This window comes from Urocitellus parryii, chromosome 3, assembly GCF_045843805.1.
Source record: "Urocitellus parryii isolate mUroPar1 chromosome 3, mUroPar1.hap1, whole genome shotgun sequence".
NCBI lineage: Eukaryota > Metazoa > Chordata > Mammalia > Rodentia > Sciuridae > Urocitellus > Urocitellus parryii.
In genome coordinates, this window is record NC_135533.1 from 151,073,459 (window position 1) to 151,094,969 (window position 21,511).

The 21,511-nt window shown below is 53.2% G+C and overlaps 1 protein-coding gene across 1 annotated transcript in view; it reads left to right on the plus strand.

Annotated features, from left to right (window-relative positions):
• Acacb (acetyl-CoA carboxylase beta) overlaps window positions 1-21,511 on the plus strand; it is a 130,496-nt gene that overhangs the window by 75,168 nt on the left and 33,817 nt on the right. Inside the window, exons 17-29 of the mRNA XM_026409178.2 lie at window positions 734-879; window positions 1,796-1,946; window positions 3,897-4,031; window positions 4,874-5,020; window positions 6,466-6,654; window positions 8,428-8,528; window positions 10,028-10,116; window positions 10,217-10,341; window positions 14,771-14,884; window positions 14,973-15,086; window positions 15,469-15,558; window positions 18,101-18,219; window positions 21,272-21,409. Of these exons, the coding sequence (XP_026264963.2) occupies window positions 734-879; window positions 1,796-1,946; window positions 3,897-4,031; window positions 4,874-5,020; window positions 6,466-6,654; window positions 8,428-8,528; window positions 10,028-10,116; window positions 10,217-10,341; window positions 14,771-14,884; window positions 14,973-15,086; window positions 15,469-15,558; window positions 18,101-18,219; window positions 21,272-21,409 (1,658 nt within the window). The remainder of the gene's footprint in view (window positions 1-733; window positions 880-1,795; window positions 1,947-3,896; window positions 4,032-4,873; window positions 5,021-6,465; window positions 6,655-8,427; window positions 8,529-10,027; window positions 10,117-10,216; window positions 10,342-14,770; window positions 14,885-14,972; window positions 15,087-15,468; window positions 15,559-18,100; window positions 18,220-21,271; window positions 21,410-21,511) is intronic.

A 21,511-nucleotide genomic window follows, 5' to 3' on the forward strand; every position in this document is an offset into this window, starting at 1 on the left:
CAGAGCTGGGCCTAGGGGGCGGAGCCATAGTCCATGTTGGGGTGTCCTTGCCCATAGATGGGGTGGCTTATCAGCCGCAGAATGTGGTGCTCACAGTCCTGGAGGCTGGAAAGGCCAAGGTCAAGGCACAGCTGACGCTGTGTCTGGTGACCACTTCCTGGTTTGTAGCTGTGCCTTCTCTTGCTGTGTGCTTGTGTGGCAGAAGGGGACAGGAGCTCTCTGGGGTCACTTGGTGGAAGTCAATGGTCCTGTTCATGGAGACTGCACTCTCCTGGCCTGATCACCACCAAAGGCCCCCTCCCACCATTGCATTTGAGGTTAGGTTTTAGCATAGGAAACTGGGGGGCTTGTGGGTACATAAATAGTCTATGGAACCAGGACACTGGGGGGGTCTCCAGGGCTGCTTTACCCAGAGTGTGATGAGCCCCGTCCCTGCCACCCACAGCCCTGCATAGGGCTGGCGCTTGGTGATGGGAACTAGAAGGGAGCCCCCAGCCCCGGAGGGTGGACATCCCAGGAGATGGCCAGGTAGGACGTGTGTCTGTAGTTGGCACCGTGGACTCCAGGCCCCGCCAGCCCTGCCAGTCCCGCAGCTGCTCCCTTGGGGTGAATGAGGACGAGGGCTAGAGGGGGGGCCCCCCATCCTTCCTGCAGAGCCTGCTCTTTCCCACGGTGCGAGGAGCCGTGTGGGCACATCCTGAGTCCAGGTGATGACACAGGCCTGTCCCCACAGGTGGCCCGGCAGTCTCTGACCATGTTCGTCCTCATCATGAACGGCTGCCACATCGAGATCGACGCCCACCGGCTGAACGACGGCGGGCTGCTGCTGTCCTACAATGGCAACAGCTACACCACGTACCTGAAGGAGGAAGTGGACAGGTGCGCGGGGGCCCGGGCCCACAGGGGACACCAAGGCCCACGGCGGGCAGGGTGTGCACAGGGCGTCCAAACTGCAGAGCTGGCCTGTGCACAGGTCTGTGGACGAGGCCTTCCCTGGGGAGTCCCGGGGGTGCCTGGGGAGGGTCCCCTCCTGCCTGGGATTCGTGCCACTGTCAGGCTTTCAGGGAGGGCTCCCAGGCCGGGAGCACCTTCCTAGGGACCCAGAGGGGTGCAGAGCTGAACGGGGCAGGGCGTCCAGCTCTGTGGCCCGGGAAGTGCATGATGGCGCGCCTGCTGCCCCCGTGGACGTGGGGCACCCTCCAGCTCATCTGATCATTCTGAGATCACACGGTGACATGTTGGTGACCCGTGCAGAGCAGGCAGCGCATACTGCAGCCACAGAGAACGGAGGGTGGAGCACGGGCCAGCGACCCCCTGCTCCTGCTCCCAAGGGGCCGAATTCGCGGGCCTCGGTGTTTCGGGAGAGGGCAGATTAAGTGCCTGCCTGAGGGACGTCGTCATCTCTTTTCTAAGCTGAGTTCTTTCCACCAAGAACATGCAAGATTATGTAGGTTCTACCCAAACGCACGCGCTCCCCAGTTCAGAGGCAAGGAGAGGAGTTGGGATCTAAGATGGATCAAGTAACGTTTATCGACGGCTTTCTCAATGCCAGGACCCGTTGGGATTTATCAGTAAAAGGCTCTAGTTTTCAGCCAGGGTGAAAAGAAACACCTGTTTTTCTTCCCCAACTCACTTTCAGTGTCTCCATGGTAATGGTCAAATGTCCCCATTTGAAACCGTGGAGTCCCCACTGCTGCTCAGAGGGTGTCACGCGTGGCCACCTTCAGGGGAAGCTGCCTCGGGCTTGCGGGGCCGAGGGTCCTCATCCGTCCCCCTACCTGCTCCTCTCTCCCAGTTACCGAATCACCATCGGCAACAAGACGTGCGTGTTTGAGAAGGAGAACGATCCCACCGTCCTGAGGTCCCCCTCGGCCGGGAAGCTGACGCAGTACACGGTGGAGGACGGCGGCCACGTGGAGGCGGGGAGCAGCTACGCCGAGATGGAGGTGACTGATGCCCTGCAGCATTCAAAGGGGAAATCTGGGCCCAGGGACGAGTGAGAACTGAGGCCCCCTCAGGATGCAGCGAGTGTAGGGTTTGGAAAGTCCTTACCGTGGGCAGGTGCTGGCCTGAGCACTTGACCTCTCTACTTCTTCAATCTTCCCAGCAACCATGGGAAGGGGCACACATGTGATCCCCGTTTTACATGTGAAAAAGATCAGGCTCAAGAAGGCCAAGGAAGTCTGGCGCGGAGGCCCACGCCTGTCATCCCAACAGCTCGGGAGGCTGAGGCAGGAGGATGGTGAGCTCAAAGCCAGCTTCAGCAAGCAGCAAGGTCCTAAGCAACTCAGTGAGACCCTGTCTCTGAATAAAATACAAAATAGGGCTGGGATAGGGCTCCGTGGTGAGTGCCCTGAGTTCAATCCACAGTACCAAAAAAAAGAAAGGTAAGGAATGTGCTCAAGGTCACCCAAAGTCAGGACTTGAACTTGGCCTCCTCGCCATGCCCAGGAAAAAGGACAACAGCAACGCGAACCCAGCAGGGAGGTGAGCGGTGTCTCAGACTCCCGCCACAGGATGGGTGCCTCATTGCACGCAGTCCTCTCCAGAGCCCTGGGGTGTGACTCACGAGTCCCGTTTTACAGCTGGAGAAACTGAGGCTCAGAGAGGGGAAGGCACTTTCTGGAAATCACAGAGGTGGCGATTGGGGATCTTGGGTTTCAGCCCTGGCCTGGCTGACTTGGGTGCCCAAGCTGTGACCTGCCAAGCCAGGGGCAGCACTGCCCTGACTGTCCGAAGCTGGGACCATGCGGACAAATCCTCCGCCAGTCACGTCTGCAGACCCCGGGGAGGTGGGGAGGCGAGCTGTAGGCTGCTGGCCCTTCCGTGAGCCGGTCCCCCATCCCACAGAGCACCCCCAAGGCCTCTCAGGAGCTTGTGCCCCAGGGACTGGTGACAGAGTGTTTGATTCACATGGCACATAGGAGGAGCAGGTTCTGAGAATCACATCGTCAGACGGTTTCTTCCTCACGTAGATGTCACACAGTGACCTTGCATGGCCTGGATGGCGTGGGCCAGTCGCCCCACGTGGCCTCGAGATGTGAGATACAGGAGGCGGCTGCTGGTGGGCACGGCAGACTGTTGTGACCTTTTTTTTGTTGTCAAACACCCACAGAGAGCGTAGTGAATACATCAACCAGTCAGCAGCCCTGTGATATCGTCACAATGTGACACGCTGCGCGTGCTTGTGCTCTGCTTTTGCGGTCCTCGCAGGGCAGCACGTAGGTTTTTCACACCAGCAATCACCTCAGATGATTAGTGTCTTGCACTGTGACCTTAGGACGGCCACCATGTCACTGGGAGAGGGGAAGTTTTTACCTCTTTGGGCCCTGCTGTCATGATTGGCATGTCGATGACTGAAACCCTGTTGTGGGGCACGTCCCCGAACACCGATCACTCGATGCAGTATGCCTGCTCTGTATTTCTGGGGGAGAGGCCCGCCTTTGAGAATAAATGTCAAGACAAGCGAGGGGGCAGGTGGCCCAGTGTGGGCGAGGCCCTGGGTTCTGTGAGAAGCAGCATAAAAGCTAAGCCAACCTACAAGCCCAGGGAGAATCAAGGTTCCTAGGGTCGGAGGAGTAGCTCATTGTCAGACACTCGCCTGGCATGCACAGCCCAGGGCTCTGCAACCAAAAACAAGAACTAGAGAAAGCAGCAAAGACATGCCAGCGTCCCTGTCAGGGTAGGCTTTGCGGGTTGAGAGTCCGGGCCCGGAGCAGCCTGGTACGCGGCGGGCTCGCCCTAATGTGGGGTCTCCCCCTTTCTGCTGAGTGCTGCTGGGAGTCTCTCCGTCCTAGGTCACAGCCCCTGCTTTGCAGTCCCTGGTTCTGGGTGGCTCAGGGTGCCACCCACCAGCGGTCCCCGTGGTCTCTGTCCTACTTCTCTTTGCCCAACAGGTGATGAAGATGATCATGACCCTGAACGTGCAGGAAAGCGGCCGGGTAAAGTACATCAAGCGGCCGGGAGCCGTGCTGGAAGCCGGCTGCGTGGTGGCCAGGCTGGAGCTCGATGACCCCTCTAAAGTGCACCCGGTATGTGTAACGGGACCCCTGTCAGCCAGCGTTTCCTGTGCTGGGTCGGTGAGGCAGGACCTGGCCACCCCCAAGTCCCTGCAGGGTCACAGAAATCTGAGGCTCATGTGAACTCCCGGGAGACGGATGGGCACAGGATGCCGTTTGGCCTCATAATCGCAGTGAGAGCGGTTGCCTTTGGCCTCGGCTGTGGGGACCCAGTGTAGAAGCCAGCAGCTGACTGCAGAGGGGATCCCCTCAAGTCGGCTCACAGGGGAGAAGGAGCCTGCAGGGTGGCGAGGGTTGGCAGGAGACCGGGTGTTCCAGACTTGGAGGACAGCCTGTCCCAACCGTGTGGGTGCCAGCGGACCTTCGTAGAATGAACTAGCACATACATGGCTGTACTGAATCCTGTGGCCGCTCTGGGGAGCTGGTGATTTTTCCTCCTGGTTACCTGAGGCTGAACGTTTATGATTTCCAAAACTCGGTTCTGTTTCCTTGAGGTTTTCATCCTGCCGGGCCTTTGTCACTCACTAGACAGTGGAAATGAACAGAGAAAATAGGGAAATGGTCTTCATTACAAAGCAAAGCAAAATAAGAAAAAAAATATAACGACTTCTAAAACAGTTTGGAGTCTGAATCAGTAACGCTAGGACATTTGCGGAGGGGCTGAGTTGGGACACGTGGTCAGGGCACAAATTCAGCAATTCCAAATCCTGGTGCAGCCTTTTCTCCTGTTGGTTCTTGGGGTTCACCCTCCTAGATCAGGTCTGTGGGAGCCCATCCATCTGCCTCATGCCCCGGCTTGTCGAGTCTCGTCGGGTTCAGGGCCTCTGTGACCCGTCCCTCTTGTCCCTCACCAGGCGCAGCCCTTCACAGGAGAGCTGCCCACCCAGCCCACACTGCCCATCCTGGGGGAGAAGCTGCACCAGGTGTTCCACAGCGTCCTGGGGAACCTGACCAACATCATGAGCGGCTACTGCCTGCCAGAGCCCATCTTTAGCATAAAGGTAGGTCCCCTGTGAAGAGCAGGTGCGGTCCGAAGGGCTCACTCCGTGACATCAGAGGGCTTTTTTGGAACATGGAATGAGAAAACAGTCCTCTCTCGTTTCTGTAAAGGACAATTTCCTCAGGGAATTCCTCAGTTTGTAAGTTTTGGGGTGCATTTCCTTCTCCATGATCAGCTGATGTTAGTTACCTGAGTTCACGAAGTTTGGGAGGAGTCTGTGGGTGTGGCCAGCCCTGCCCCACCTTTTGGTGCTGGGCGTTGAACCCAGGGGGGCTCATTTCCCAGCCCTCACTAAGTTGCTGAGGCTGACCTTGATCCTCCTGCCTGAGCCTCTCGGGTTGCTGGGTGGGACAGCCCTCTTAATGACACCAGCAGGAAGACAGTTAGTTCAGAGACACTGTCCTCACCAGCCACCGTCCTAGGGTCCCAAGAGGAACACGGAGGTCCCCAATCATAGACCTTCCTGAAAGACCCCTGATGCTAAACCGACCAAGATCCCCCTGAGGGCTGCCCCGCAGGAGAGCAAGGCTCAGTGATGTGGCGAGGACAGGTGGCGAGGACAATGGTGACAGCCCTTGTCTGGACATACTATGTGCCTGATGCCGTTCTCGGTATGTAAAGTTGATGAAGTCATCAGATCTTCCCAGCAACCTAGGAAGCAGGAACCTTTATGATTTCCATTTGCAGATGGGGCAGCTGAGGCACAGAGAGGGTAAGAAATGTGCCCTGCTTCTCCCACGAAGAGGTCAAGAAGGGGTTTGAACCCCGACCATCTGGCCTCAGGGTCTGAGCTCTTCACCACTGTGCCATGCTGCCTAATGATGATTGCTGTAGGGATAGAGTCTTTCTATAGATAGAATATTGCTGCAGAGAGAGTCTTTGCACTTGCCAGTTACATTTTGAACCTCCTTTGTTGTTGGAGTTGGCACCGTTATCATCCCCATCCAAAGACCATCTCTGGTGGTCAGAGACACACTGGAAACAGAGTAGGGCAACTGTTGGAGGCATGTGAGCTCAATGGCTTTGGTTTGCATTCTGGTTTTGCTTCTTGGTATAGCTGGGTGATCTGGGGTAACTTAATCAACCCCTCTGTGTTTTAGTTTCAATTGTGAAAGGGAAGCGGTTATCATTCCTACTTGGTAGGATGATTTCTCAGGATCAAAGGACAGCTTCTAAAGAAAGGTTTTTGAGGGTGTCTGTCACTAAGCAAGTGTCTCACAAATGCTAGCTGGTCACATGACCTTGCGTTTCCTCCTCACCCTGTGCTGGGTGCAGAGAAGGGAGCAGGGGGCCTTTGCCCTCTGGACTGTTCTAGAGGCTGCGGGGTCAAGTTCTTTGGCCACAGCAGTGCTCAGGCCTGGGCGGGCTGAGTCGGGTTGGGCTGTGGTGGGTGGCAGGGTCCTCGGCCACGCGGGGCTGTGCTGACTGGGGTGGTCTCCGCTGCAGCTGAAGGAGTGGGTGCAGAAGCTCATGACAACCCTCCGGCACCCGTCACTGCCGCTGCTGGAGCTGCAGGAGATCATGACCAGCGTGTCGGGTCGCATCCCCGTCCCCGTGGAGAAGTCGGTCCGCAGGGTGATGGCCCAGTACGCCAGCAACATCACCTCCGTGCTGTGCCAGTTCCCCAGCCAGCAGGTACGTGGCCCAGCCAGCCCCACGGGGATGCCCGCTCTCCACGTCTGGCCTCTGATCAAGTTGGGCTTCCTTCTTTCTTTCATTCTTTCTTCCTTCTTTTTTAGTACTAGGGATTGAACCCAGGGGTGCTAAACCACCGAGCCACATCCCCAGCCTTTTTTTCCTGTTTAAATTTTATTTAGAGATGTGGTCTTACTAAGTTGCTTAGGGCCTTGCTAATGACCCTCCTGCCTCAGCCTCCCAAGCCCTTGGGATGTCAGGCATGTGCCACCAGATCCAGCAAGTTGGGCTTCTTGACACCTACTTACAGGTCATCCCCAGAGGTTGAGAATGCTAGAGATTAGATTTTTTTTCCATCACTGGGAATGGAACCCAGGGCTGTCCATCAAGGTTAGAACATGGTTCAGCCATAAAAATAAATGAAGAGCTGATTCATGCTAAGGAAAAAAGCCAGTCACAAAAGACTCACTTGATTTATGCTTCTGTTTAGAAGAAATGTCCGTAATAGGAGAATCCGTGGAGAAGGAAGCAGGCCGGTTTACCAGGGTGTAAGGCAGAGGGGACTTGAGGAGTGATGGCTGATTAGTGTGCAGTTCTGGGGTGATGAGGGTCCCTTAACATTACCAGGTGCAGTGGTGCACGCCTGTCATCCCAGCAGCTTGGGAGGCTGAGGCAGGAGGATCTCAGGTTCAAAGCCAGCCTCAGCACAAGGGAAGCCCCTAAGCAACTTAATGAGCCCCTGTCTCTAAATAAAATACAAAATAGGGCTGGGGATGGGGCTCAGTGGTCAAGTGACCCTGAGTTCAATCCCTGGTACCCCCTCCCCCCAAAAAAAACGTAAAAGAAAGTGCCCTAAAATTAGTTGGTGTACACCTTTGTGAATATCCTGCAGACCAAGGAACGGGCACCTTAAAGGAGGTGGGAGGAGAGTATGGCACGTAAGTTGTATCTCAATTCAAGATAACAAAAGCCAGGCTCCAGAGGACCCCAACTGAAAAAAGCACATGGTGGGAACTTTCAGAAATTTATTCCTGATGCAGGTTTAATTTTCTTTGAAAATCCCTTTGTCAGCCGGACACGGTGGCACACATTGTCATCCTAGCAACTCAGGAGGCTGAGGCAGGAGGATCATCAATTCAAGGCTAGTCTCGGCCACATTGTAAGGCCCTGCCTGAAAATAAAAAAAAAAAAAATTAAAAGGGCTGAGGTGTGGTTCCATGGTTCGGCACTTGCCTGGCCCTGGGTTCAGTCCCAGGACTGGAAACAGCAACAATAGCTTCTTTTGTTGCCGAAAGCAATAGACCAGTGACATTAAGTCTAAATATAAATATAGGACCCTTCCCGGGGCTGGGGCTGGGGCTGGGGCTCAGTGGTAGAGCTCTTGCCTGGCATGTGTGAGGCACTGGGTTCGATTCTGAGCACCACATATAAATATATAAGTAAAATAAAGGTCTATCCACAAATAAAAGAAACTATTTGCAAAAAAAAAAAGGCTAAATGTCTTAAAAACAAAAAAAGGACCTTTCTCCCCTGCACCTTTGCTGGGCTTGGGTCCTTCCTCCCCCTCTGTCCCAGTGCCGTGCACCTGTTTGGTGACTGTTGTCATTCTGAGCTCTTGAAGTCTCCCTGCAGTACCCCGAGGGGGGGACCAGGGCTGTTTCAGGGTGACCATTTGGGGCTGGGATTCTTTGAACCCTGGGTGGGGCCCCGTGATGGCTACTTCGGGGCTTCGTCATCTGCTGTCAGTGGTCAGACCTGTCTTGTCCTGTCCAGATTGCCACCATCCTGGACTGCCACTCGGCCACCCTGCAGCGCAAGGCCGACCGAGAGGTCTTCTTCATGAACACCCAGAGCATCGTGCAGCTGGTGCAGAGGTGAAGGGCCCCTGGGCCCTCCAGGGGGTGCCGTTTTCACGCTGAGGGGCCGCCTGTCTCCAGAGCTGGCCTGGGGCTGTCTGAGGGGCAGGTCCTCACTGACACCGAGCGCATGAGTCCTGGCTCTGCCGTTACTGAGAGCAGAGACCTGGCCTTACCCTCCGTGGGTCTCAGTTCACCAGCAGGCGAAAGGGGGGTAAAAACACTTCACAAGATACGTCCCTTGGAGTCGTATGGGGGCTAACCTTGGAAAAGCTGTGACATTGGGCCAGTGTTCACCAGGTGGTAGCTTGGATCAGGACACAGTAGGATGAGATGGTTTCATGTACAAGAAAGGACCGTGCAATTACCATTTCGGTTTTGGGGACCACTGCCGAGGAAGGTTGGTGAATAACTTGAATCGTATCTTGGGTAGGTAGGGGCAGGGGCAGTCTGCTGCAGGACTGTGCTGATGATAAGAGAGATCTTTGCCATTTTTCATGAAGAACCTACGTAGCAAGATGGCTTGGCTCATAGAGAGAATGGAAGCAGATTGGAACCAATCAGATCAGTACCTAGTTACCAAGTGCCAGGAACTCAGATAGAGAGAATGGGGGGACCTTAGGAGGTGACCCTCCTTTCAAGGAGTTCCGCAACTCCTGGGCTCCGACTGGCCCTGTAGTCTGCAGCAGAGGGAGGGGATTTTGAAGCGCATCCCCACAAAATGGAAGCCTCACAGCCAAGGAGTACCAGGGAGTCCCCCAAAAAATGCATCCGCTGCTCACCTTAAGCCCACCCTTTAAGCTTCAGTGAAACACCCAGAAGGAATGACACACGGTATTAATCGTCTCTAGCAAACTTTTCTGTGTTGAACATAATTATCAGAGTTCTACCCCATGCTGTGACTGAAAAGACAATTGCATTTGGAATGATTTTTTATTTACTCTTTTAATTCTTGTTCTTTTGTTGTCATTGAGTCCTGCTGGGGTAAGCTGGTTTCTGATTCCCTAGAACTTAGTATCGCACCCCCTGAGAAACCCAATTCCCTGTGTTCAGAAATATTCTAGAAGAGAAAATGTTTCGGGAAATGCGGTTTAACCCAGGAAAAAGTTTTGTCTCAAAGGGGAAATGAAATTTACACAGGATCTATCTTTTGGTGAATGTCTTTCGAGTTTGTCTTTTGGGAAAATCTCTTTATAGACTGGATGCTTAATCGGACATTTTTACTTTTGCGGTTAAAATTGGCTTCCCCCCTTCAGCATCCAGCTCTCTTAGGTTTGTTCCCTTCTCTGAGGGGCTGCGCCAGGGCTGCCCCAGGGCTCCATCCCGGGTACTCACCTAGCAGGGCCGCTGGTTTGAGGGGCAGGTCTGCCTGCAGGCCCAGGCCACGGTGCCTGAGAATCAGAGGGCACAGCCTCCTCAGGCTGGGTGACTGTCACCTCCTTTCTAAAGCCATAAAAGCCCTGGGGGATGTCCCAGGAGGGAGGTGGGCGGTAACCTGGCTGCCTTCCTCTCCCCAGGTACCGCAGTGGGGCCCGCGGCTACATGAAGGCGGTGGTGCTGGATCTCCTGCGGAGATATTTGCAGGTTGAGCATCATTTCCAACAAGGCAAGAGACAGGGCCCGCTCATGGCACGGGTGGCAGACCTGGGCTGGGCAGTGGGGAGAAGCCGCCGTCTTAACCCCAGGCCGCCTCCTCTCCTCTCTAGCTCACTACGACAAGTGTGTGATAAACCTCAGGGAGCAGTTCAAGCCGGACATGTCCCAGGTGCTGGACTGCATCTTCTCCCACGCACAGGTGGCCAAGAAGAACCAGCTGGTGATCATGCTGATAGTAAGCAGGAGGTGTCCTCCACCCCAAGCCGGGCTGGGTCGGGGGCCAGAAGGCAAGCATTCTGGACTTGGCGGGGTGGGCGCTGTCTGGACCACTTGACTCTGCCATTGTTCAGTGTTCCAGTAAAACTTGGTTTGCAACCATAGGCAGGGTCACTCCCGAAGCCTCTGCTCTGTGCCAGGCCCTCTTGGAGTACTTTACAAATAAATATTAACTCATTTAGTTCTCACAGAAACCCTAATAACGGTTCTCACCTCCCATTGGAAGAGCTCAGAGAGGTAAAGCCACTTGCCCAAGGGTACTCAGCTCTGTGAGTGCAGAGCCAGGATTTGAACCCACAGCCTGGATCCAGCATCATGAGCTATTAGGAGTATTATGTTCTTGGTCTGGTGGTAGGTCCTTATTGTGCCTTCTTGGAGACGTAAGGCATTTCCTGCAAGATAGTCATAAGCAGTCTTTATAGTTAAAGACTTTCCCCCTGGATACCTGTCCTGATGACTCCTTAGAAAATGTAGGATCAGCAGAGAAGGAGAGACTTGGACTTGGCTTAGAACAAGAAGGGCTTGGCAATTTTTTTCTGTAAAGGGCCCTAGAGGGTAAATATTTCAGATTTGTGGTCACAGGGCTTCTGTTATAGCTCCTTAGCCCCATGAGCTTGTAATCTCAAGCAGCTAGAATGAATGAGGCTGGGTTCCTATAGCACTATTTTTTTGGGAGGGGTTACCAGGGATTGAACCCAGGGGCACTTAACCATGGAGCCCCACTCTCAGCCCTTTTTATTTTTCATTTTGAGACAGGGTCTTGCTGAGTTGCTCAGGGCCTCAGTAAGTTGCCAAGGCTAGCCTTGAACTTGTGATCCTCCTGCCTCAGCCTCCGGAGCTACTGGGTTTGCAAGCATGTGCCACCATGCTCAGCTCCTATAACACTATTTACAAAAATAGTCAGTAGGCAGAGTTTGGGCCCGGGGCTTGTAGGAGAGCAAACAACTAACAAGTTGTATTCATCAATGTTGGTATTTTGGAAAGGGTCATTTTAACATCTCTTTGTGCAGCACATTTCAATCCTGGTGGCACATGAGAAGCACCTGGTGGGCAGCAGGGTTTTTTAAAAAAAAACAAAAAACAGATGCTCAAACCCTACCTTTTGTTCAATTAAATCAGAGGTTTTGGAAATGGAGCCCAGAGGTTAGTACCTTTGAAAGCTTCGGCAATGGGAAATTGAAACATGGACTGTGTGTCGGGTAATATCGTTAGTGTCATGTTTAGTTTCTTTTGTTTTTTAGAGGTTCTGTAGGCAACTGGGAGAATATCTTTTCTCTCAGCCAGATATGTACTTAAATAGTGTAAAAGATCACAGTGTCTGCATCCCACTTTCAAGAAGAGGGAGAGTGTGAGCATGCACATGTGCTTACAGCGAAATCCAGTGTGCTGCTGTGATAAAAAGTTAACAATTAGTCACTCCGGGTGTTTAGGGGCTATCAACACATGGATGGATCTTCGTTACCTCTGAAGTTTTTAAAAATTACTTTCAGGGGGAGGACTCCCCAAAGTAGTTACAGGGTGAGGCCAGGATCGGGCACCTGTGCCCAGGGAGGTATCTGCTCTTCGGGGAATTCCACAGCTATAGTAATAGAACGCTTTTCAAAACACTTCCTTTGGTGGAGTGTTTGTGAAGTGTGTAGAGCAAGGTTTCCTGTCGTGGTCAGAGTCGGCTCAGCATTCGAAGACCTGACTCTCAGGTCTTGAAGTTTCTAAAATCATGTGCACCAGATGTCAGCCTGGGGGAGATGGTGGAAGGGCCCAGCTCAGAGAATTGGGATGCTTACTTGGGGCTGCTGCTCCTTCTTTTTTTTTTTTTTTTTTTTTGGTACCAGGGATCAAACTCAGGGGCACTCGGCCACTGAACTGCATCCCCAGCCCTATTTTGTATTTTATTTAGAGACAGCATCTCACTGAGTTGCTTAGTGTCTTGTTTTTGCTGAGGATGGCTTTGAACTCGCGATCCTCCTGCCTCAGCCTCCCAAGCTGCTGGGATGACAGGCATGTGCCACTGCCCCCAGAATGTTGTCCCAGGCGTGGTTTGGGGGTCAGAGGTGAGATTCACTCTGTGGCTCTTTTGCTTTCATTTGTTAGGAATCAGTGGAGTTTGGTCCTGCAGAAGCTTTCGGCAAAGGCTTCCCACTTTGATTCCTGTGAGATGAGATTGTTTGGAGTCTATTAAGGGGACATAGTTTCTGCATGTCATTTAGGGGTCCTAGAACTTGGCGACAAGACAAAGAAAACAAAACGTGGTAGTGTAGAATAAAGTACACAAGGACAAAGAAAGAAGGGATTCGGGGCTCTTGTGTGTGCAGGGTGGTGTCCTGGCTTTTAAAATGCTCACACACTCACACACACTCACACACTCACACACACTGTCACACACACACACACTCTCTCACACACTCGTACACACTGTCACACACACATTCGCACATTCACAAACATACACTCTCACACACACACTCACACCATGATCACACTCTGCCATCCTGGTGGCTGAACAGCGCCTGCCCTCTATGCTCTCCTTGGAGCCACAAGCTGGGTGGCATGGTGAGGGCAATGTCACCACCCCTTGACCATACGGAGTGAATCAGAACTGGGGGAGGAGAGAGGATTTAGATAATTTCCCATGAAATTTCTTGAGCCTCGACGTGCCTGTGTGCTTATGTATGAAATATTAATACATAAAAAATTACGACTCTAGGGCTGGGATGTGGCTCAGTGGTAGAGTGCTCGCTTAGCATGCATGAGGCACGGGGTTCGATCCTCAGCACCACATAAATGTAAAATAAAGATATCGTGTCCACCTAAAACTAAAATATATATATATATATATATATATATATATATATATATATATATAAATTTCCGACTCTAAAAGCCGCGTGGGTTTAACATAATTAGGGAAACCCGTGCATGAGAAACAGTCACAGCCCGCCCTCTGGTGAGACTCCTTGGGGAACAGTGGTGGCGGATGGCGGGGGGCTGTCTCCTGTGGTCTTGGACGAGGCTCCTGCTCTGGCCGTTCCCGAGGCCCTCTTGTGCTCAGGGCATAAAGGAAGATGCAGAGACCACGGTCCTGGTCTCCAGCAGGAAGGTCCGCCACACAGAAGGACTCAGCACCCCTTTCTCTTCTGCAAGATTCCACTCCCAGCTCCTCCCCTCTGAAACTGAACCCTTGAAGTCAGGTAGCAGCGTGTAGGGGGGGACGCTGGTGGTTTCAGGGACCCAATAGAGCTGTGCTCCGATCTGCTCCACCCTGCACAGGCTCCGAGCCTCAGTTTCCTCATCTATAAAATGGGGATCCTGATAGTAACTCCTCAGAGGGTTGGGAGAATGGGGAGAAAAGCGTGTAAAGGATCTAGCTATTTTCCTGGCACACAGTCAGTGCCTGCTGAATGCTCACTAGAATAGTATAAGATTGAGCATCCCCAAGCCAAACTCTGAAATGCTCCAAATTCTGAAAGTTTTCGAACACCAGCAGGATGCCACAAGTAGAAAACTCTGCCTCTGCCCTCCTGTGTTGGGTTGCAGTTGAAATGTAGATGAACTAAAAATATCACACAAAATATTTCAGGCTGCGTGTGTGTAAGGTGTATGTGCGACTATTTATCTGTCTGTTTTTTATTTTTGCAGAGCTGGGGCTCCAGCCCATGGTCTTCCACATACTAGGCAAACTCTCTCCCACTGTGCTCTGTCCCTAGTCCCAATGTACTTGAAACATACACAAGTTTCATGTTTAGATTTGGGTTTTGTCCCCAAGATAACTCATTATGTATATGCAAATATTCCAAAATCTCCCTCCTCCCAGAAAAGATCTGAAATCCCAAACACTGCTATTCCCAGCATTTCAAAGAAGCATCACTCAACCTGTGCTCTAGGCAAAGACTTAGTTATATTTTTCTTTTCCTTCTTTCTTTTTTTTCTTTTTCTTTCTTTCTTTTTTTTTTTTTTTTTTTTTTTGGTACCAGGGATTGAACCCAGGGACACTCGACCACTGAGCCCCATCCCCAGCCCTATTTTGTATTTTATTTAGAGACAGGGTCTCACTGAGTTGCTCAGGGCCTCACTGTTGCTGAGGCTGGCTGTGAACTGGCGATCCTCCTGCCTCATCCTCCTGAGCAGCTGGGATTCCAGGCATGCGCCACCGCGCCCAGCTTAGTTGTATTTTTCTTCTTGCTAGGTATTGAGGGTGTGTTTTGGAGTATGAGTGGGCAACTGGGTGAATGAAGGGGTAGGGGTGCCCATGGTAGAGAGGAGCAAAGGAGTGTCTCAGGCTGTGCCTGTTGCCCTGATAGCGGACACTGGTTTGTTCGGGCAACTTTACGCCTGACCTGTTCCCCTCTGGCAGAGAAAATTCATTTGGATTCTGTTTCTGTCCCCTAAAGGATGAGCTCTGTGGCCCAGACCCTTCCCTGTCGGACGAGCTGACCGCCATCCTCCACCAGCTCACTCAGCTGAGCAAGACAGAGCACTGCAAAGTGGCCCTCAGAGCCAGACAGGTGAGGGCTCCAGGCACCCGGACCAGGCGCGGGGCTGCCCCGAGCCCACCCGGCTTCTCTTATGCCAGCCTCGCCCCCTCCCTGACAGGTGCTGATCGCCTCCCACCTCCCCTCCTACGAGCTGAGGCACAACCAGGTGGAGTCCATCTTCCTGTCTGCCATCGACATGTATGGCCACCAGTTCTGCCCAGAAAACCTCAAGGTGGGACATCTTCTTCCTTCCAGCTTCCACAGAGCACGCCCTGGCCCAGGTGGGGGTCTTGGGGCCTACAGGCTCCCCCTGCTTCAGGGTGCTCACTTCCAGGCTTCCAGGATGCCCGGCATCTGAAGCTGGGAACCCTGGGCAGGATCCAGGGCTTGATTGGCAGGTCTTCTGAGGCTGCATGTGGGAGGAGCCCGGAGTGGGAGGAGCCCGGAGTGGGAGGAGCCCGGAGTTCGAGGAGCCCGGAGTTTGGGGTCCTTGGCCAGCGCCAGGGACAGCACCGCGGCCATATTCTCCTACTCCCACTCCTCCTGCGCCTCTGGTTGGTGGTTAAAACCTGTTCACATTTTTTTTTCCTTTTCCCTTTTTCCATTTCCCATAGAAATTAATCCTCTCAGAAACGACCATATTTGACGTCCTGCCCTCCTTCTTCTATCACACTAACAAAGTCGTTTGCATGGCTTCCCTGGAGGTAAGTAGGGGAGGCCTGGGGGACAGTGGCAGGCCTGAGCTTGCCAGTTGTAACATTCAGTGCCGGCTGGCCTGCGCCTGACCCCCCTGGGCCATGGCCTTGCAAACATGACTTTATGCTCTCCAAGTTAGTATTCATCTTGCAGAGGAATGAACTGAGACAGAGAGGTGAAGTGACTTGCTCAAGGTCATAAACTAGGAGGGGCAGGACCAGGATTTCCACTAGATCTGTTTTGTTGCAAAGTCTGTACAGGTAACCACTGCTGTGTCCTGTGTCACCGCAGTTCTTCCAGGCAGGACACAGCTAACTGCTAACCCTCAGATCCAAGTCCAAGGCACCTTGTCCAGACTTGCTGACTGTGCGCATTAATTAATACTTCAGATAGACTTTTCTACCTGGAGCTCTGAGAGCCAGAAGGAGCCTGGATGACTATTTAAAGTGACTGCCCTTTGTGACAGGACAGAGAAGGGTATGTATGACCAGCAGCAAAACCCAGATGAGGGCCAGGTGGTCTTGCTCCTATCTCTCTGCATTTAGGAGCCAAGAGGTGATCGCTTATTTTCAGGAATTCAGACTTTTACTCTGCTTTTTGTGGGACACAGGAGGTGACCCTTGGGCACTTAGGTGGCTCTCTTAACCTGGACTACATGACTGGTCGTGGTTTTTCCTAATCTCCCGGCTCTCTGAGTCCAGTGGCTTGACCCCCACAGCCCCCCACTCTCCTGGATCTTTTAGACCCCGTGAGTCACCCACCAGAACGCCAGGTTTGGCTGGGTCTTCCTGGAGACCTTTGAGGCTGTGAGCATGTGGCAGCCACTGGGCCTCCTGGACCTGCAGGTTATACCCCTTTTCTGGTTCAGCTCTGGAAGAGTCCTTCCGAGGCCTCACTCCTGTTTTCCAACAGTGAGACCCAGTGCGTCTCGTCAGTACTTTTAATTTTATTTCATTAAACATTTATTAATTATTCATCTTGTAGTACTGAGGATTGAACCCAGAGATGTGCTACCACTGAGCCACATCCCCGGCCATTTTTATTTTTTATTTTGAGACAAGGTCTCTCTAAGTAGCTGAGGTTGACCTTGAACTTGCAAACCTGCCTCAGCCTCCTGAGCTGCTGGGATTACAGGCCTGTGCCACTGCGTCCGACTTATGAGTATTTTTTAAAGCACTAAGTCCTATTTATGTGTATTAGAGATTTTTCTAGGATGTACTTTCTATACATTCTATCACTTTCTACAATGGCACTTTTTTTTTTTTTTTTTTTGGGTACTGGGGATTGAACTCCAGGGCCCTTGTCCACTGAACCGCATCCCCAACCCAAATTTGTATTTTATTTAGAGACAGGGTCTTACTGATTTGGGCCTCGCTGTTGCTGAGGCTGGCTTTGAACTCAAGATCCTTCTGTCTCAGCCTCCTGAGCCACTGGGATGACAGGCCATCGAGCATAGCTGGAAGCAGGTCATTTAGAGGGCAGCAGTGACACTGTTATTTTATTTATTTTATTAATATTCATTTTTTAGTTGTAGTTGTGCACAATACCTTTATTTCATTTATTTTTATGTGGTGCTGAGGATTGAACCCAGGGCCTCGCACACGGTAGGCAAGAGCTCTGCTGCTGAGCCCCAGCCCCAGCCGGACACTGTTATTTTAGTTCTTGTGGCAGAGACCATCTATTCTCCAGGCAGTTAAAAACCTCCCAGCATCTGAACCCTAGACTGTGTCCCCCACTATGGCAGCCTCTGGGCCCAAGTGGTTAGTGAGCACTTAAAATTCCATTTGTCTGAGTCAAGCTGTGCCCCATTCCAAAGACTTAGTAGGGGGGAAAGAATGTGAAATATGCAAATATTTTCCTTTATTACATGTTGAATTGATAATATTCAGGGAGAAATAAGAGTATTATTAAATTATTTTTAGCTGTTCTTTTTCTTTTTCTCCATGGCTATAAAAAATTAGAATTCTAGGTGTCGCTTGTGTTGTATTTCTTTCTTTTTTTTTTTAAGACAGAAAGAGAGGGAGAGAGAGAGAATTTTTAATATTTATTTTTTAGTTTTCGGCGGACACAACATCTCTATTTGTATGTGGTGCTGAGGATTGAACCCTGGCCGCACGCATGCCAGGCGAGCGCGCGACGGCTTGAGCCACATCCCCAGCCCCTTGTGTTGTATTTCTATTGGCCAGAACTGCTCTAGAGCAGGGTTTGGCAAGCTGTGGCCCACAGGACATATTTCATAAATAAAATTTTCATATAAAATTTATTAGAACAGCCTCACCTGTACATATTTTTAAGGCTGGTTCCGTAAAGCAGTAGCATCAGGTGTTCGTGGTAGCGATGATGTGTCCCACAGAGCCCAACGTACTTGATGCCCAGCCCTGTACACAAACAAACTAACAAGCAAAAAAACCCCATCAGCTCTCACCGGGATGTTCTCAGCGGCTGCTTAGAGATTCGGCGGATACCTTTCCTGGTGTCCCTCAGCCTGGGCTTTTCAGGTTTGGAGGACACGGGCGCCGTCTGATGTCCACAGCGTCTCTTCTCCCCCAGGTCTACGTGCGGAGAGGCTACATCGCCTACGAGCTGAACAGCCTGCAGCACCGGCAGCTCCCGGATGGCACCTGTGTGGTGGAGTTCCAGTTCATGCTGCCCTCTTCCCATCCAAACAGGTAGGCGCTGGGCTCCCTTTCTCCTCTCTGACCTGTGTCCTCTGCGGGGACCCAGCCAGTGCCTCTGGAGTGCTGCTGGGTGGACGTCGGGAAGACCCTTCCTCGCTGTGGCTCTCCCACAGCTCCGTGCTCTCCTCTGTGGAGGTACAGCCACGGCCCACCTCCTACCCACCTCTACCTCCTTAAATTAAATCAAGTGGAAATAACGTGAAGAACGTCAGCCTCTCGGTCATAACAACTGCATTTAAAGTACCCAGTGGCCACGTGGGGCTCACAGGTGTCCTACTGGACTGTGCCAGAATGTTCTAGAAAGTTCCAGTAGAGAGTGCTGTCCTCCACCGTTGGGAAGAGTAAATGAGATAAGGCACATGTGCCATTTAGGTTAGCACATGGAACAGAGAAGTTTGTGGGTATTAGCAATCCCCGTGACGATTGTGACCAGTGCTGTTGTTGTAACCGCCCGATGGCGTGCTGTTGGCCGGACACTATGCTCAGGGTTATAGATTCTTATTTCATTGAGCCTTTGCCCTTTGTTGGCCAAACAGGATGTCATCTGCATTTTACAGATGGGAGCCTGGGGCGTCTCTGGACCTGGGCCGAGCTGCTCAGTCACCTGGGGTGGGAAGCTGAGCTTACTTTGTCAGGGGCTCATCTCAGTGCGATTTCCCCAGCCCTTGAGTGTGCTCGGGAGCCAGGTGCAGGGCACATGGCCTGTGCCCACTGGAGTCTGGCCATCCGGCACCGTGGCTCAGTGACCCCACGATGTTCTCACCCCGGGACAGCTGGCGTGTGTCCTGCAGGCTCACGGTCTGTGTTTTAACCCATCTTATTTCAGGACACGAAATCCCATTCTGGTCAGGTGGCGTGCCATATCGTCCATAAAGTAATTATGTCCCCCTGATGTCCGGAGCAGTCCCTTCTACTCTTCCTGGTTCTTCTGTTACGGGTTCCTGGGGGGGTTCCCACATTGCTTGTGGCTTCGTGGTGTCGTGGTGATTTGGGGTTCCCCTGATCAGGTCTTATGTCTCTTCAGACAGCAGGCTTCATGTTTTCTGCAAGCAGGGATTTTCCTGGTCTCTTGGGATTTTGAAAAATATATTTTAGGCTGGGTGCAGTGGCTCACGCCTGTCCTCCCAGCAACTCGGGAGGCTGAAGCAGGAGGTTCTTGAGTTCAAAGCCAGCCTCAGCCACTTAGCGAGGCCATAAGCAACGTATTGTTTATTTTGACCCTTCATATTTCCAAAAAAGAGAATCATGATATTTTACCCCATTGTGAGAAAAGTCTTGTGCTGCTTCTGGCCTGGGGTCATTTTGGGGGTGGCGGGAGGTGTGGTGTGGACTTTTCCCTGCCCCTGGGGGGCAGTGCTTTTCTCTCCTGACCTCACTGTCTGGGCACTTCAGCCCTCTAGGAAAGGAAGGGCACTCACACAAGGACCTGGGCCCTGCCTCGCGTCTCAGGGAGGACCTATGTGGATACCAGGGCATTGCCCAGGATGGGCTCCAGGTCCTGTTTTGACCAGAGAGACACTGAGGACTGAGGGGGTGGGTTCCTGGTCTAGGTCTTAGATTCTGGCCTGGCTAAGAGCTGCGACTGCTGGCTGATGACTCTGGGCCTTGGCTGACCCTGGAGTCCAGCCCTTGGAGGCCTCTGGGGAGGGCTGTTTGGACGGAGTTCTCCCCACCAGGAGGGCCTGGCCTGGCCCTCAATTCCACTGTCTCCAGGTCTGTGGCAAGTTGGGTCGCTGGGACCAAGGGCAGGTCAGTCCTGCTTGAAGTCACTTGCTCCAGGTCCAGGGATCTGTGAGAGGGCTGGATGGGACCTGGGTCACACCAGGCCTCTGGCCCTGCCCAGTGCTGCCCTGCAGGACTCTGGTCAGGTAGGCCGGGGAAGAAAGGGCAGGTCTTCATGTTTGTTAGAAGTGCCGTGTTCCCCAAAGTCACTTGAACCCTGCCCCACAGAATGCCAGCGTGTGACCTCTGGGATTAGTTGTCCAGGAGCAGGGGCCCGGGATCCTGGTTACCAGGGGACCCAACAGGAACTCAGATATCTGTGTGGGGGATGCCCAAGAGCACCCCCAGGTTGGAGGACTTGCTTGAAGGACTCAGAGGATAGAGTCCACCCCCCCTCAGGACCCTGAACAGTGGAGGGGCGCACGGCAGTGTCCACGGAGGCAGAGGGCACCGGGGCGGGGCCGAGGGGGCAGGAGCAGGCCTCAGAGCCCCTCCCCGCCCGTGCTGATGGCAGATGGCAGTGTTGCTGTTGGGTTGCGGGAGCACTCACCAGAGCTTGGTGCTGGGTACTGGTCACTGAGGCACCCTCTGCCTCACAGGCAGGGTCCGGGCTCCCAGAAGAAGGCAGGTGTACACAGCGCGGCCAGCCGTGTCATTTAGGGAGGAGTGGGCGCCTTCCCCCAACCCAGTTCCCAAATGCCACCGCAGGCCGCCCTGCAGGCAGGTCTCCTTTCTGTGGGGTGCCACTCGGCCTTCTGGGTGGACTCTCTTCTGCACCGTTTGATGGCTCCTCCTACACTGGAGTCCAGGGCTTAGTCCCACCTCCTGAGATGACCCCTTGGTATTTGCTCCTGGTGAGCGGCCTGTTCTGGGGCCATGGCTGTCTGGATTCTCTAGAGGCTGTTGGTCTTGCCCCAGGAGGGGTTTGGTGGAGGCAGATGGGGCCAGGAGTGGAGGCCTGGCGGGCTCCCAGCCCCGAAGCTGCCCCCTTGCCAGCCGCCTGGCCTGGCCTGGGCCTCTGCGGGAGAGATCGATGCTGGAAGTGTTAGTTCTCTGTCTGGTGGCTGCAGTCCCCACCTCTGGATGTACCTTGGACTGTTGGGGACTGGCCTCTCTTGCATGCATTCCTCCACTCGTTGGACTCTGACCACACCAGGTCCTGAGGAATCAGATGAGACCCCCACCCACTGGCCCCAGCCTCGGTCCCTCCCCATCTGCAGTTTCAGAGCCCAGCGTGGGGCGGGGGGTCTAGTCGGAGTCTGGCTCTCCGAGGCACCAGGCACCAGAGCAGCTTCCTCACCCTCCACTTGTCACCCTGCAGGATGGCCGTGCCCATAAGTGTCACCAACCCCGACCTGCTGAGACACAGCACAGAGCTCTTCATGGACAGTGGCTTCTCTCCACTGTGCCAGCGGATGGGGGCGATGGTTGCCTTCCAGAGGTTCGAGGATTTCACCAGGTACTGTGTGGCCTGGTCCCCCAGACCCAAGCAGGGTGTGTGGGGGGCTTCCCCGACCCTGCCATTCATGAGGCACATGGCTGGGGGGACCAGACACGTAGC